The 15,234-nt window shown below is 49.4% G+C and overlaps 1 protein-coding gene across 2 annotated transcripts in view; it reads left to right on the plus strand.

Annotated features, from left to right (window-relative positions):
• Positions 1 to 15,234, plus strand: part of SYT6 (synaptotagmin 6) — a 92,778-nt gene that overhangs the window by 32,985 nt on the left and 44,559 nt on the right. Inside the window, exons 2-3 of one of the 2 annotated variants that reach the window (XM_075064811.1) lie at positions 6,120 to 6,450; positions 10,980 to 11,538. In XM_075064811.1, coding sequence (XP_074920912.1) covers positions 6,120 to 6,450; positions 10,980 to 11,538 — 890 coding nt within the window. The remainder of the gene's footprint in view (positions 1 to 6,119; positions 6,451 to 10,979; positions 11,539 to 15,234) is intronic. The other variant, XM_032766623.2, reaches the window with a different exon arrangement.

Below are 15,234 nucleotides of genomic sequence, written 5' to 3' on the forward strand. Positions count from 1 at the left end.
TCCAACTCCATCAAATTATATTTGTTTGATAAATCTATTCTCAGTTAATCCACTGTCATCTTCAAACAAGCCAATGTTTTTCTGAGGCTGGCTCTTTTTTCAACACCATCTGTAAACTCCTGGTTCCATCCTCCTTTGTTTTAAGTGAGCTGCTAGAGGAAGGATTTTGGCGCTCGTGCATAAAAGCATCTCTAAATCCTGTCAATATCTTTTGAATGCCAGCTCAGCAAGGAGACGTGTGGAGCTCTCTCAAATAGGCAACAAGTTTTCAGAGTTGATGATTCATTATTTCTGAAGCTTTTCATAAACAGCTGTGGTGTGTTAGCAGATTTGTGAGTCCTACATAATTCCATGGCATGAAAGAAATGTCTTAGGAGAAGTTTCCTGCAACACAGCCACTTCCATCAGTGATGACTTCTGCATTGCAGCTCTGCTTATTCCCTTATAGCATCCTGTTCTGTAGGTAGTTTAAATAATCAAAAGGAGGAATGCACATTAAGGGGAGGAATTATGATGATTATTTTGGGTTTCCTGATGGTAAACCCAAAAAAGTAGCTTGGTCCTGAATTCAGCCAGGCTGAGCTGTTGGATTTTGTAACTCTTTTTTACTTTTTAAACTTCTTGTCACTATATTCACAAATCAAGTCTGACAGCTAAGTTATCTGAGGATTTGCTCTCTCGTTTCTGCTGTCCCCTTGCAGGGTGATATGGATACTCCTGATTCAGCCCCAGGGGCTTAGCTCAGGGCCAGCAACAAATGTCCTATATTATTTATCCTTCAAACTTTATTTTTGTTGCTAATCATAGGAATAATAATAAGGATAAAGATGCTTTCGGGAGATGCACCACATGGTAACTCCTTGTCGCTGATGCTAATATGCCGTGTGTTCATGTTTCTATCTCCAGGCTTAGGGCTAGAGACTGCTGACAAGGATTTAAATGAACTGTAGTGGAAAACATTTCTTCATTTCAAAAAAACATTTGCAAAGGGAAGTGCCAGAAAAGGAGCAACAGAGACACATTTTTAAACACCCCAACTCCTTATGTTTTCACACAGAACTGTGTTTGACACTGAGAACCCTGAGAAGAATTCTAGGACTTAGCTCAAAATACAGTAGAGCGGTGTCTCGGAACCCTGCAACGTTGAGAATACAATTAGCCAAGTCTCCTAGGAAGCTCCGCCATCTGTCTTGCAATTCTATTTATTATTAAATGAGACTAAACCCATTCACTCACCAGCCCATGACACGCCCTTTCTCTCAAGGCTCTGGTTGCAATGGCTTGAATAAGATAAACTGTACAGTCTGACTCAGACTTGGCCTGTTCATGGGGCTGCCGAAGGAGAGCAGCTGACTGCAGGAGGTTTCCAGTATTCAGAGGTGTGAGGTGGGTTCTTATTCTCTCCAGGCCCTGCTCCTTCACTCACTGGCAGCTTTTACATGCCTCCTTCAAGGCAATTAACTTGTGGGCAGCTAAGAAGCTTTCCCCTGCCAATCTAGATAGTTAATACCATTGGGATGCAGCTCCTAGATGTTAATACAGGGGTCGGCAACCTTTCAGAAGTGCTGTGCCGAGTCTTCATTTATTCACTCTAATTTAAGGTTTAGCGTGCCGGTAATACATTTTAATGGTTTTTAGAAGGTCTCTCTCTACAAGTCTATATATAATATAACAAACTAGTGTTGTATTGTAAAATAAACAAGGTTTTCAAAATGTTTAAGAAGCTTCATTTAAAATTAAATTAAAATGTTGATCTTACACCACTGACCCGCTCACCCTACTGCTGGTCTGGGGTTCTGTTCACCTAAGTTGGCAGTGGGCTGAGTGGGGCCTGTGGCCGGGACCCCCAGCTGGGAAGGGTCTGGCAACCAGAACCCCAGATGGGCAGCGGGCTGTGTGGGGCCTGCAGCAGGGACCCCAGACCGACTGTGGGCTGGGCGACTCAGGGCAGGGACCTGGGGGGGGTGTGCAGGGCTCAGGGCAGAGGACTGAGTGTGTGTGCATAAGGGGGGTCAGGGCTCAGGGCAGAGGGCTGGGTGACTGCCCCCCCAGAACCCTCAACCCCCCACCGCTTCTTGTCCCGACGACCCCCTCCTGGGACCCCACCCCCTATCTAAGCCTCCCTGCCCCTTGTCTCCTGACTGACCCCCTAGAACCCTACCCCCTACCTGTCCCCTGACTGCCCCAAATCTTATCCACACCCCTGCACCATGAGGCTCCCCGCTCATCTGGAGCCCTGCCACCGCTGCGCATGCAGCCCAGCCCTGCCCCGCCCCTCAGAGCGATGTGCACGCAACAGCAGGGCTCTGGATGAGCAGGGAGCGTCTTTACCTCTCTACGGAGCCAAACGCTGCCCTGTGGGAACGCGCAGCCCCAGCCCCCAGAGCGCTGTGTGTGCGGTGGCAGGGGTTTGGGGGAAGGCAGGAGAGGGGCCGGCGGCTTGCTGCGCTCGGTCGGACACTCCGGCCAGGGGGCGCGGACCCTGCAGCTTGCCGCGTCGGCAGGATTTTTAATAGCATGCGGAGTCCCAGCAGGAAGTCGCGTGCCATTAAAAAACGGCTCGCGTGCCATCTTTGGCACACGTGCCATCGGTTGCCGACCCCTGTGTTAATACAATTAAGATACATGGAACATTGGGAACCACAAAAACCTGTGTCTCCTGAAGAGGTTTCTTTATCTAAGTGACGCTAGCTTATTGATATCCAGACATGTTGTGTATATATGACACTTGTTTGAGAGTTGTTTGTTTATTTCAACTGATGTTAAAAAATCCTATAGGTCCAATAGCAGTTGTGTTCCCAAACAGCAAGCCAGCGACAGCTAACAATATGAACAGGTTCCCTCATTATGCCAACAAAGTGATTTTCTTTTATTTCATTTGTAGATTCAGGTGTTTTGTCAAGATGAAAATTTAAATCCCCTTCATGTTTTATGGGTTTTTTTCCAGGCTTTAACATCAAAGATCTAATTATGGCTAGATCCAAAGTAAAACATAGAATCAAAGGAATAGAACTCATGGAAAGACCTTGTATTTTATGGTGAGACATATTTCAAGGCTTATTTCTGTAACTGCTGCAATGAAGAAAAGATGCGAGCTGCTTGGATTGTCTGATTAAAGGCTCAGCTGCCTAATAACAGATTTTGAGTGATTTATTTTTAAACTTCAGTTTTGGGGTGAATTAAGAACCTTTTAGAGCTCATGAAAGTGAGAAGTGGTTGGCATTACCTAGATTCAGGCATAGTGCAAACAGGTATTGTAAACTCATACACATTTCTGCTGATTGTAAAAAATAGCAAATAAATACATTTCTGCCAATGCACTTCAATCTCAACCAGCGATAAACAGGCTTCTTTATCAAAGGTACCATTTTTCTGTGTGCTTCCTTCAGCATAGAGACCATCTGTTTCTTTACATGTCCTAATCCTGTGATTAACTCAAGCAGTCAAAAAGCCAGGAGTGAGGGCAGAAGGCAAAGAGTTGTGCATTCTCCTTCACACGGGCCTGATCCAAACTTCCACTGAGCTCCATGGAGAGGCTTCCATTAACTTTGAGGCGAGTGAATCAGACTGTGAGTGTGGGTCCTAATTCCAGTTGCTATTAATGGGATTTACACACACTAGTGACCGTCAGCCTCGGCAGCTTGCTGCGGAGATCCCCAGGGACCGCAGAGCGAGGGCTTCTGGCTCCAGTGCAGATTTGCATTGCTGTGACCTGTGCCTGTTGGCTGTGTATCCCAGTCACGCACCTAGTCTGCCTCCTATGCCAGGGCCTTCAGCAGGGCATAGCAGCCTATTGAGCAGCTGGGGACTCCTATCTGCTTTCTGGCCACTGTGCAGAACCCCAGCATAGAAGGCAGGGAGACACCTAAACCCAAGCTGAATGGTAAATCAATGGGATTTCAGCATGGACCTAAAAGCAAGCACGTACTTCAGTGCTGTCCTGAATGGGGCCCAAGATTTGTCCCACAAATCCATTGTCCCTTTATCACCACTCGGCAGGGTGCCCCTTTTAGCAGTGCGTTCTCTGACTTCAGGAAGATGTGGTGGGCCTGGTGGGATTAGCTCTTTGAATTGCAAAGGCTGGTTTGAAAACAGCACAGTCTCCAGATTCTCCGTTGTGTGTGACAAGCCCATCAGTAGCAGAAAATAACACCCCAAACTGGGGCTATAGTCAGGGTTCTGATCAGCCCTAGCTCTCCCCTCCAGCTGTTCTCCGTGCCCTGTCCTCACATCTCTTAATTCTGTGCCACTCTCCTGTTTATTGTCACAACCTTTGTATACTCTGCTCCTTCCCTGAGCAGCTGTACCCACCCTCCCTCCTCCTAGACATCTCTTTGCCTGTTCTTGTCATTGCCCCTCCCCCTCCGTCTCTCCCTCATTCCTGCTCTTCCCTCAACACCTGGCCTGGTAGAGCAGGAGAGTCCTGCCCAGGGATGGCCAGCTACAATTGCTCTCTCAAGGGATGTTCTGACCAGTGAAAGCCCCTGTCTCTTTGCTTCCTGGAGCTGGTTGAGCTGCACTGTGCTGGCCTCTTTGGCAGAGCACAGCCCTGGTGCTCCTCACACAGGTATGGTTTGAGAGAACTGGGCAAGGAGCTCAGAGTTCGCCCTGCAGTGCATTGTGGGGGAAGTAGGCAGGTACCCAGTGGATCTGTTAGTCCCACTTCACACCAGTGGTCTGAACTTCCAGCAGATGTTTCTGATATATTCCTTCGAGTATCTCAGTGGCTTGGTTGGTCTTGTGGTATTCAGCGAGCATTAATTTTAGCTCTGTAAATACCTTAACAATACTGTGGTTGCCCAGTTTCTTGAGAGCTTTGGGTACTGTCAGTGTGAGCTTTATTTTCTGCATGTCAACCCACAGCCCGAGTGTCTGCATGGACACAGGACAACAGGGGGCATCTTTTACCGCAGACTACATTTTGGAACGTTGAGATTTTTCCCTTTTTGCCTGTTTTCCTGTTACCCATTTTGCACCCGAGAGTCTTGGCTAGATCCTGGAATATAGTTTTAATGGTCACTAATACAAGCTGCACATCTAGGCAGGGGAACAAATTTGCAGTTGCGTACTCGTATCCAAAACTACCAAAACTGTTATTTGCAGCTCCGTGCACAGACTACCTCAGCTCCCAAAGTCCCAGGGCACATGTCAGTGCTGAGTGGGCTGTCTCTTCTTCGTATATGTCACAGTGCCAGAAGCTAGGCTATGGGGAGGAATCTTCCTACAATGTTATATCAGTGATTTGTCCATTAATATGCTGCAAAAAGTGATGTAAAAATAAACTGTCCTATCCCGTTCTGAGATATTGTGGATCATATTAAACCCCATGTCATGTGCATGCTCTTTATTTATTCCATGATTCTTCCACCATTGCTATAAACCCTCTTCCCTCTCCAGAGAAGACATTTAAAACCTGAAACCTAGAACATATAGGGGAAAGTGACCAAACACCCAGAGGATAATGTCAGCTTTCACTTTGGGTTTGTCTGTTTTATTTAATGCAGGGGAGAACATGTAATGACTGCTATAAAACCTCCCTCTCTATTTGATTTCACTGTGTCAGCAGCCTGTGGTTTTGTATTCTCCATGAGCACAGTTGAATGGAAGGTGCACTTTAATAGGCCAATAACCAGCCTGCCTTTCAGAGTTATGGCAGTGGGTTTTTAACAGTACATCGGAAAGCCCATGTTTTGCAGTGGAAGGCACGTTCTGCCACATTCTGCCATACCAGCAGAAAGGTGCATCTCCAGGGCGGTTTATTAATGCTCAGTCCCACTGCAGTTCTGCACTCAGGCTTGCGGCTAAGTGGCCTGCTAGGGACACAAACCCAAGTGCGAACTCAATATCTGACCGTGCCAATTAGCCCCACCACCACCCCCTTCTGGTCCCTGCCTCTGCTGCTGAGACACTTTGTCTGAGTCCAGCAGTCGGCAGGGGAATTGTGTGTGTTCACCCGTCGCTCGCAGAACTGCAGGGGCCCAGGGTAGAGACAAGCCAGCTTGCACCATCTTTTCATTTTACCTTACAGCTTTCTCACAACCATCTTTTCTTTTCTCTTCTCTTCTCCCTCCCTGCCTCTCCTGCTCCCTGTGTGTCCCTGACCCATCTCCTGCCCTTAGAGCTCTCCATCAGCCTCCTTGCAGTGATAGTTATTGTGTGTGGCCTCGCCTTGGTGGCAGTTTTTCTCTTTCTCTTTTGGAAGCTGTGCTGGGTGCCCTGGAGGAACAAGGCCATTTCTTCTAACGTCTCCCAGAGCGAGGCAGCCTGCAACCAGGAGACCATGGCAGACAAGCTAAAGGACACAGGCACGCTTGGCTTCCTGGAGGCAGCTGTGAAGATCAGCCACACCTCACCGGATATCCCGGCTGAGGTCCAGATGTCCATGAAAGACCATATCATGCGGCACGCACGGCTACAAAGGCAAACGACGGAGCCGGCATCGTCCACCAGGTGAGTGCTGCGCTGTGCTCTCTGCAGCATGGAGACAGCGTGGGTCTGTGCAGATTGGCACCATGCACGTGGCTGAAATGGCTTTTCCATTTAAATTCTGAGAGCCTTCCATTTAAGAAGCTGCACAGTGCCTGGGCTGATCTGCAGCCCTTCCCAGATGCCCCATACCTTGGAGACTGCTGGCACTTAAAGCAAGAGGCGTAAGTTCAGGCTTGGGTTGGATTCTTACTAGCATGAGCCCGCAAGAAGGGACAGTTTTGCCCCACACATAGGAGAGCTGAAGGTCTCCTTGTTAATGCGGCATCTCCTGGTGGCTGGAGGTGGACTTGTGTTGTTGGCCATTGGTCAAAGGCTGTTTGCCCAGTAGGTGGTCAAGGATGGAGTTAGCAGCTGTTGGGGGGAGGTTGGGTTTCTCAGGGAGAAGTCGGGTAAGTGCCCATTCTGTGATGTCACGCCCTGAATTTACAGAAGGTACAGTAATCCTGAGCACAGACTGGAGAAAAGTGGAGCCTGGCCAGCAAACCAGGAGAGGATTAGAGATGCTGTAATTATCCACTGACATGGTCTGTGGGCAGAGGCTGTTAGATTATCTATCCCTCATGAATGTCCCAGCCCATGTTCCCTCAAGACCAATCCCACTGCACTACTCCTTGGGAATGGCGTCGACTACATTTACCAGATGGCGCCTTTCCGTAGGGGAGAAACACTATCTCTGGGAGTTCAGCAGTAAGCGGCACTGAGCTGCCAGTAAAAGCGAACCATTGTTTCTAGTGTCTGCTGGCTCTAGAGAGAAGTCCTAAAAACAGCAAGCTAAGTACAGCCTGCAGCTTCTTGGCTCCTGTGCCTAAACTGGGGGGCTCCATGGGTCCCTAAAAGAATCCCCATGCTGTGTAAGGGGGGCGTTCTCGATGTTCAAGTTTAGCCTGGATGATTCATTCCATCTGATCCGTCCTGGAGCTCAGCAATGGGAAGTCAGACTTTCCAAAACGGCTATTTACTAAGTCACAAGGAATCAGCTATTATATCACTGTACACTAACGACCCTAGGTAAGTGTACGTTTCTAACCTACACCCAACAGGGTAGTTATACCCTGCGCTCAATACTGTTTTATTATCGAGAATGTGTGATAACACGTATCTCTAGTCTCCAGCAACTGGCTTGCCTTGGATGTGTTCTTAATAATTATTTGTTGTTCAATATGTAAGAACTATGTCATTGAGCCTGAGGGGAGATGGACCCAGTGGGGCTGAAGGAAACACACCCATCCCCATGCTAGAGTGTTTGCCAAAGATTTGCTTGGTTTTGAACCAGCTGATGTATTAAGTTAAACTTAAGGTAGGCCCTTGATTAAAAGTAAAGGATTCAAACTGTGTTACTGTAACTTGGCCTTATTGTGTCAAGCTGTCAATGTGCTTGTGGCCACTTTAATTTTGTGGCAGCACAACAGGGCGAGGGAAGGATTGGTGACACAGTATATTGTCAGATAGAATTAGACCTCTTTGCTCTCTTCTTGCTTCTCTGGCTCACAGCAGGACTTGTTAGATAAAAACGGAATTGATGTGTCACTCACTGGCCAGGCATAGTAGTAGCTGCATGCCAGTGCCCCGATCAATGCCTTGTTGCTGCCCCAGCCGCAGCCTACAGGCCTGTGCATGAGTCATTAACATTAGAGGTGAGACGCATGGGCCTTGGAGGGCTAGTATGGGGGAGAATCCAGAGTCTGTGAAACTAGGGCAGGAAGCTAAGTCCTCGTTTTCTGGCTGCAGTGCTCGCCACAGCCCCAGTGAGGGTGGGCAGCACCGCTGCGCAGGCAGCTGTTGCTCAGAATGCTGCTTGCATCAGCACCCAACATACGAGACACACACCTCAGTCTCCCGTTTGAAGGGGAACTAAAACTCATCTTGTGACTGCTGGAATTGTGCCAGACATTGTCTGTGACTGAATTGCATTGCTTTTCGGGCAGTTTAGTCACATGGACGCATGACTCACATGCAGCATGTGCACACGCTCACACATAAACACTGCACACACGCCCAGAACCCCCACTCTGTACACTCACAAACACATGCATGTTCTGCTTCTCCAGAACCGTTCATGCACAAGAGAGGGTAAAAGCTCGGTCAGGCTGAGCATTTGTGGGGACAGCTTGCCAAAGCCTGCCCCCGGTATGCCAGCCCTGCTCGTTTTTCATAGTCACTTGCATCATTAAATTCACCCCCCAAGATGTAACAGAGTAAAAAATTAAACAGGAATTTGTGTCAGACTCCACTGGCACACGTCTCGCTGCACCCTGAGTTAAAGAGGGGTGTTTGGGATAATGGTGCCGATGTGTTACTGTCACTCATCTCCCTCTTGCACCTTCCTCAGATGTATGGAGGTACAAAACTACATGGGAAAAAACATTTACAAACCTCCAAGAAAGAAAGGCAGCACGTTGGCCTTTCTGGTAACACACTCAAAACTCACCTGGGCTCCAAGGTTTGCGTAGTGGAGAAGGCCCCCTGGGTGGCGGCCCCCTGGGTGGCAGCCCTGTTTCTTTTGTGCATCGTGTCACATCATTTCTGGCCCCTGAGTGCCACATCAAAACCAGAGATCAAGCTGCTAACCCTGCCCTACTTTGTTTGATTCGCTGCCCTGCGGCTGCCTCCTGTACTGAGTATTGCATAGCTGGGTATCCTCTTGAATCGCTAATCAATGCATGTGAATGATCAAATCAGGTACATGAGCCGTCTCTGTAGCAGGTCAAGCTGCTATGGTGCTGCGGCTGCAGGTAGGGTAGAGACAAGTACTGGAGCAGGGATTGTTCTTGGATTTATTTCCAAATCACTCCTTCCTGTGCCAGGCACACACCTTTTCATTCTGTGCCCTCCTGGGGCCTGGTGGGATCTCCATCCAGCTCCACACAACCACGACATGCTCACTGCTGAGTCAAAACTCCCCCTAGCAACCTGAAGGGCCCTCCTGAGTCCAGTCCCCTGCTGTCACAGGCAGCCCTGCCACATAACCCTATTCATAAATGTATCACTAAGAGCTATCGTAAAGCTGGTTAGCCCCAGTGCTCCTATTTGGAGGCTGTTCCAGAGCCTCTCTCCTTTGATGGTTAGGAACCATCTTCTCATTTCCAGTCTAAATCTATTCATGGCCAGTTCATTGCCATTGGCTCTTGTGCCCACACTGTCCTTCACTTAAACAGCACTTCTCCCTTCCTGGCATTTACCCCAATTTGCTTACAGGCAGCAGTCACATCCCTATCAGCATTATGTTGCTAGGCTAAACCCACCAAGCTCTCCGTTCTCCTTGCCATCTTAGCAGCCCTTCCAATTTGAGTTCATCTTCCTCGGAGCCTGCTATATTAACGAAAGGTAATTCCAAAGCCAAGCTACATGACCCCTAGTGTTGGCCTTCTGCCCTGTCTTGGGTGCTCCACGGTCTTCAGTTCCTAGAGTCCTCTACCAGAAGGGGTGCTGCACCATCCCCTTGTATTCGGGGAATGTCTAATGAACCGTACCTGCCCCAGTGATTCGGCAGTACCTAGTCTGCTGCCCCAGAGCATCCTGCCATGCTGTCACATGGCCTCTCACACCACACCGGGCAACTGGCAGGCTCAGTGCTCTATGGTGCAGGCCCAGCTTTGGGAGTGAGGCAGGTTATGGGTGATCAGGCAGGGAGCTGGGGCTCCTTGAGTTCTCAGTTTTTAGCTACAGAGCAAAAGGAAGAGCTGAGGGGCATCATCCAGCTCATGCAGGGGCAGATTCTGCCACTCTGCAGAGACAATTAAAGTGAATAACAACAGCAGGATCCCACAAGAGCCCGGAGAACCTATACTGGGAAATCAGCAGGGCCTCTCTGAGCCCCTTCCCTTCAGAGTGAAACATGAAAAATGCATCTGAAGAAGCATGAAATGCTTTTAATGCTGAGGTCCCCTGGGACTGGAGCTGCTTCCATGGGAGACGGGGACACAGCCTGCCAGGTCTGCATGTGCCACTGTCCGGCTGGCATCTGTTGGGGGAGGTCTGGGTACAGCAGGGCCTGGAGGCAGACATCTTAGCTAGTCCTGCCTCTGCTTGCCTGGCTTTCACAGTCCTGTGAATTCTGAGGGGAAGGAAGTTTAGTGCTATGGTCTGGCAATGGAAAAGGGCAAGAGAACTGGAGAGTCTCCTTGGCCTGTGGGCTGTGGCTTGGACACAGTGTATTTGCTCTCATTATGTCACAGGGGCATGGAAGGAGAACAAATGAGAACTGGAAGGCCTCTGGGCTTCTGCTTGTTATCTGGGCTCCTCAGTTCAGGCACGTCTCTGTGTGTGAGGGGGGAGGCGGCACCTCTGCAAGCTAGGCTGGGATGTTTCCATTGCAGATCCAGGAAGAGAGCCTAATGCCCCAAACTCATAACCGGCTCAGAGGTTCCCCACAGACAGCACAAGCACTCGTTCCCCTCCTTCTCCCATCCCCAGCTCTGCTTGGGTTCATCTAGGGAGGGAGCAGTGGGAATGTGCCAGGCAAAGTGTACAACTGTCCTCTCCCCTTGCAGGCACATTTCCTTCAAGAGGCACCTGCCTCGGCAGATGCACGTGTCCAGCATGGACTATGGCACAGACTCGCCCCTTGAGGCCGAGCAGCCAACGAGCATCGGAAGGATTAAACCAGAGCTTTATAAGCAAAAGTCTGTGGACTCCGAGGACCCAAAGAAGGAGGCGGCAAAAACCTGTGGGAAAATAAACTTCACCCTCAAATATGACTATGAGAATGAGATGCTGATTGTGCGGATCCTCAAGGCCTTTGACCTACCGGCCAAGGATTTCTGCGGCAGCTCAGACCCCTATGTCAAGATCTACCTCCTGCCCGACAGGAAGCGCAAGTTCCAGACACGAGTCCACAGGAAGACTCTGAACCCCACCTTTGATGAGTCCTTCCACTTCCCTGTGCCCTATGAGGAGCTGACTAGCAGGAAACTCCACCTGAGTGTCTTCGACTTCGACAGGTTCTCCAGGCATGACATGATAGGGGAGGTTATCTTGGAGAACCTGTTTGAGGCCTCGGACATTTCCCGGGAAACTTCCATCTGGAAGGACATTCAGTACGCGACAACTGTGAGTATCTGCTGCAGAGGAGCCACATTGGCTTTCAGATGGGTTGAGATTTATGCAGATATTGTGCATCAATGTTGTATGCACTGCCTGTGCACATTAAACTGGATAGTGTGTCTAGCCATCCACACCAGGAGGGTGTGTGTCTTTGTCCTCTCCTCCCCCTGGCTGCTCCACACCAGTAATAAGAGTCTATTAGAGTAGCCAGTTAACAGAGTTTCTCCATTAGCGCAAGTGAGAGGATCTCATACTTTTAGCACTGAAGACCCACAGTTTAAACTCCACCGATGATGGCCCAAGCATAGTGGAGAGGGAGGCTGTTGTGTGCACAGGCCTGTCAGCCCTACCAGGGTCCTCATTTATTGCAGACCCCGTTCTAGCTCCACCTGCCCCATCTTGCTGTTATCTCCCTGTTCAGTACTGTTTGTTGTGCGACTTGTGCCCCAGATGTGGTGAGTCACGTACTCAGTCCATGGTAGCTTGAAAGCTCTCAGTGTCTACCATGTGCATAGGATGGACATTAATAAATTACTCTGGAGGAACATCCTGGTCCATCAGATCACTTACCTCCATTTTGAGAAGTTACACTGTCTGTATTTACTGGGTGACCTGTTTCCACAGTATCAGAAAACATCATTTTGGAAACGTGTAGGAATTGCTAAGTTTCCTGGAGCTTTTCTTTTTACCTTTTTGAAAAGTAACATTTTCAAGTCCTCTAAACAAAACAAAGTAGCAAACAGCTCCAACCTCCAAGCTGATCCTGCATGGAAAATTCAAGCAGAGACGCTCAAGCCATTATTATTGTTCAGTATTAATCTGGCTGACTCAGAAGCCCCTCAGAAATCTATACCCAGAGGGATCAGCTGGAAGCATAACTTCTGTTTGCTTTTCATATATAAGTTTGCATCATCATTTCACCTCTTTTAAAGTTCAACCAGAAGTTGTGGAATTAATCACTAAGTAAAATTCTATTCCGTAAGTTGTGCAGGACAGACTAGAGCATCATAATGATCCCTCAGAGCTGTAAAATCTGTGAATCTGGAGAAAAAATGTACAAATAGTGGCAGCTTCCTCATTCAGGCGCTGCCCTTAGCCCTGAGTGCACACTCGGGGTCTTGTTGGGCTGTGATTGTCTAACAGGGTAGTAGCCTATCAGCGCTGCCTGGCAGTGTCACTCCTCACTGCCCCCGGCTATTGGTGGAGCTGGGCTGGCCACATGAGCTCTGGGAGTATGGGTGATGCTGACTAATGACTCATGCAGTGCTACCCTCATCCACTCTTTGGCAGTGGAGCAGTTGCAGTAGCTCCCTCCCTTGTGCTGCACGGGGGAGAATACCTGCAATAATGGTGATGGTGAGACAGGGCAACACATTATGAACAATGGCCTGTAAGAGGCTGCAGTGTTAGCCCCACACCCAGTCAGCAGGTGATGATCCTGCTGGGAAATAAAGCCTATTGTGCTGGCTCACTGAAAAGGACGCTTATTACCCCTCGCGGATGAGAGGACATAGACGTGGTTCTCTGCAGAGAAGATCTAGTGTGTGAGCTGAGCAGCCCAGAGGGAGGATCCTTAGGAGCAGCAGAGGCTGGAGACTGGAGTTTTGGAGGGTGTTTTGAATTTCTTTAGTGAATGAAGGGGATTGTTCTGATCCATTGTGACTGGTCCGACTGTGGTTATGGCCAGCGGGGGGCACCACCTGCCCACACTGGCTGCTCAGTTCAGTAGCATGCACATTAACCCCCACATAAATTGCTGTATTTCTGCTCTTCCCATATCGCCTCCAGGACTGTCTGTTTGGAGATAGTTAGTGCTGAGAGCTAACAACAAACCAATCTGCTTTGTAGGTCTGGAAGTGACTTGCTCTTTTTCTGTCTCATGTCACAGCCTTATTTCTGAGGCTGCAGAATATGCGATTTCCATAGCCCTGTGGCCCAAAGCAAAGGCCTTGCCATCCCTGCTTGGCGATGAGCATATCCACCTGTCTGGCAAACGGAGTGAATGCTTTATGTAGTCCCGCAGGGTTATTTGGTCTCTCAGCTCTCTTGCTTTCTGCCGGGGACTGAGCTCTTGCATAGCCATAGCTATTCCACAGGGGCCAGCAATATTAAAGGACATCTGTTGGCACTGCTCCACGACCTCTAGCAGTATTGCTCTCACTCGCTGGCCACACCCCCATCTTGCCACTCAATTTCTACCAACAATATCACTCCATCATTGCACTGAGTTCTGACCTTTCCTTGCATTCCCCTCAAGCTAGGGCTCTCCTTAACCTACAAGTGCCACCCATCTGCTGGCCGCAGATACCAAGGGCTGGTGAGACCTCCCCTAGCTGTGCCCTGCCTGGGGAGGTGCAGTGCTGAGGGAAGGGAGAGAGCTGCACGTTGCTAATGCAATTGCCGGACAGCCCAGCATCTGTCCAGAGCTGGTGTTTGGCTGTTCTGTGTAGGAAAGGATGGAGTGAGCTGAACTGAGCAGTCAGTTCCTTGAAGTGTTTCTGAGGCCAGGGATAGATGAGACATTCCAGTTCCTGTTTGACTCTGGACTCCATCCCATCACACTGCCGGTTCTGACCCTGACACACTGGCAGCAGAGACTTGTTTGTCTGGATTCCCAAAGATAGAGCCCTTGGGAGCCAGGGCTGCCCATAGCCGTACCAAACCAGTGTGTGGCTGCGGGTCCCAGGTACTGACGCACCATCTGGTAACCTGTGGTGCATTTATCTTCACAGCAGCCCATGTGCAGAGGGGGGTGGGGGAGGGAGCTGAGGAACAGAGTGGCTGAGTGACTTGCCCAAGGTCACATGGGGAGTCTGGTAGAGCAGGGACTCCAGATCTCCAAGTCCTACACTAGTGCCTCCCGACTGGGAGATCCTCATGCTCTGGCTGCCTCTAGCAACATTGTCTGTGTGGAGATTGGGCATATCTGCACCCAGGTGGCCCCTGCACTTGGTGTTTGCAGCTGGGACACTCACTAGGCAGAGCTCTGCAGGATCCTCTTTGTTCTCACTTCCTCTTGGATTTCAGTTCAGCCTGTTTCAGAGAAATCCAGGACCTGTGATCAGGTCCTTCCGCACTGCCTTGCTGGTGCTAATCCTGAACGGTCCCGCAGCCTGGGCTTCACCTAAAACTGAGGTCAGCCTCACTATGTCACTCAGGGCTGTGCAGAATGTCCCGCCATAGTTAGGTCAACCTAATCCAAGGTGGGGATGTGGCTAGGTGGGCAGAAGGATTTTTCTGTCAGCCTAGCTCCAGCCTCTCGAAGACGCTCCTCAGCCCAGCCAAAACACCAGCCCTTTTTAGTTTATCTTCATCCATCGTCCTTTGATTTTGGCACTTACTCAGTACTCCCGCCCCCGGCACTTGCAGTACTGCCCTATAACCCCCTTCTCAGTGCTACTCCAGTCACTTGCTCCAGAGTTTGTTCAGTTTGTGAGTCTCCTGGCTCAGGCCTATACAGTTTTGCGTAGATTCTGTGGTGAATTTCCTGGTCCCAGGGTGTGCAGTCTAAACCTGCCTTGCGCATCAGTTATTTGACACGACTAGTGTGTTGGAGACTTAAGACACAGAAGTGTTCTTTTGCTGATTTAATGTTTCTAACTTCAAATTACTTCTAGGGAATAGTTCACTGCTTTGAAATCCTAATACCAGCTTTGCACTCCAGACATTGCTATGAAATTGCTTACTTTTCCCACTGTGAGA

This window comes from Chelonoidis abingdonii, chromosome 4, assembly GCF_003597395.2.
Source record: "Chelonoidis abingdonii isolate Lonesome George chromosome 4, CheloAbing_2.0, whole genome shotgun sequence".
NCBI lineage: Eukaryota > Metazoa > Chordata > Testudines > Testudinidae > Chelonoidis > Chelonoidis abingdonii.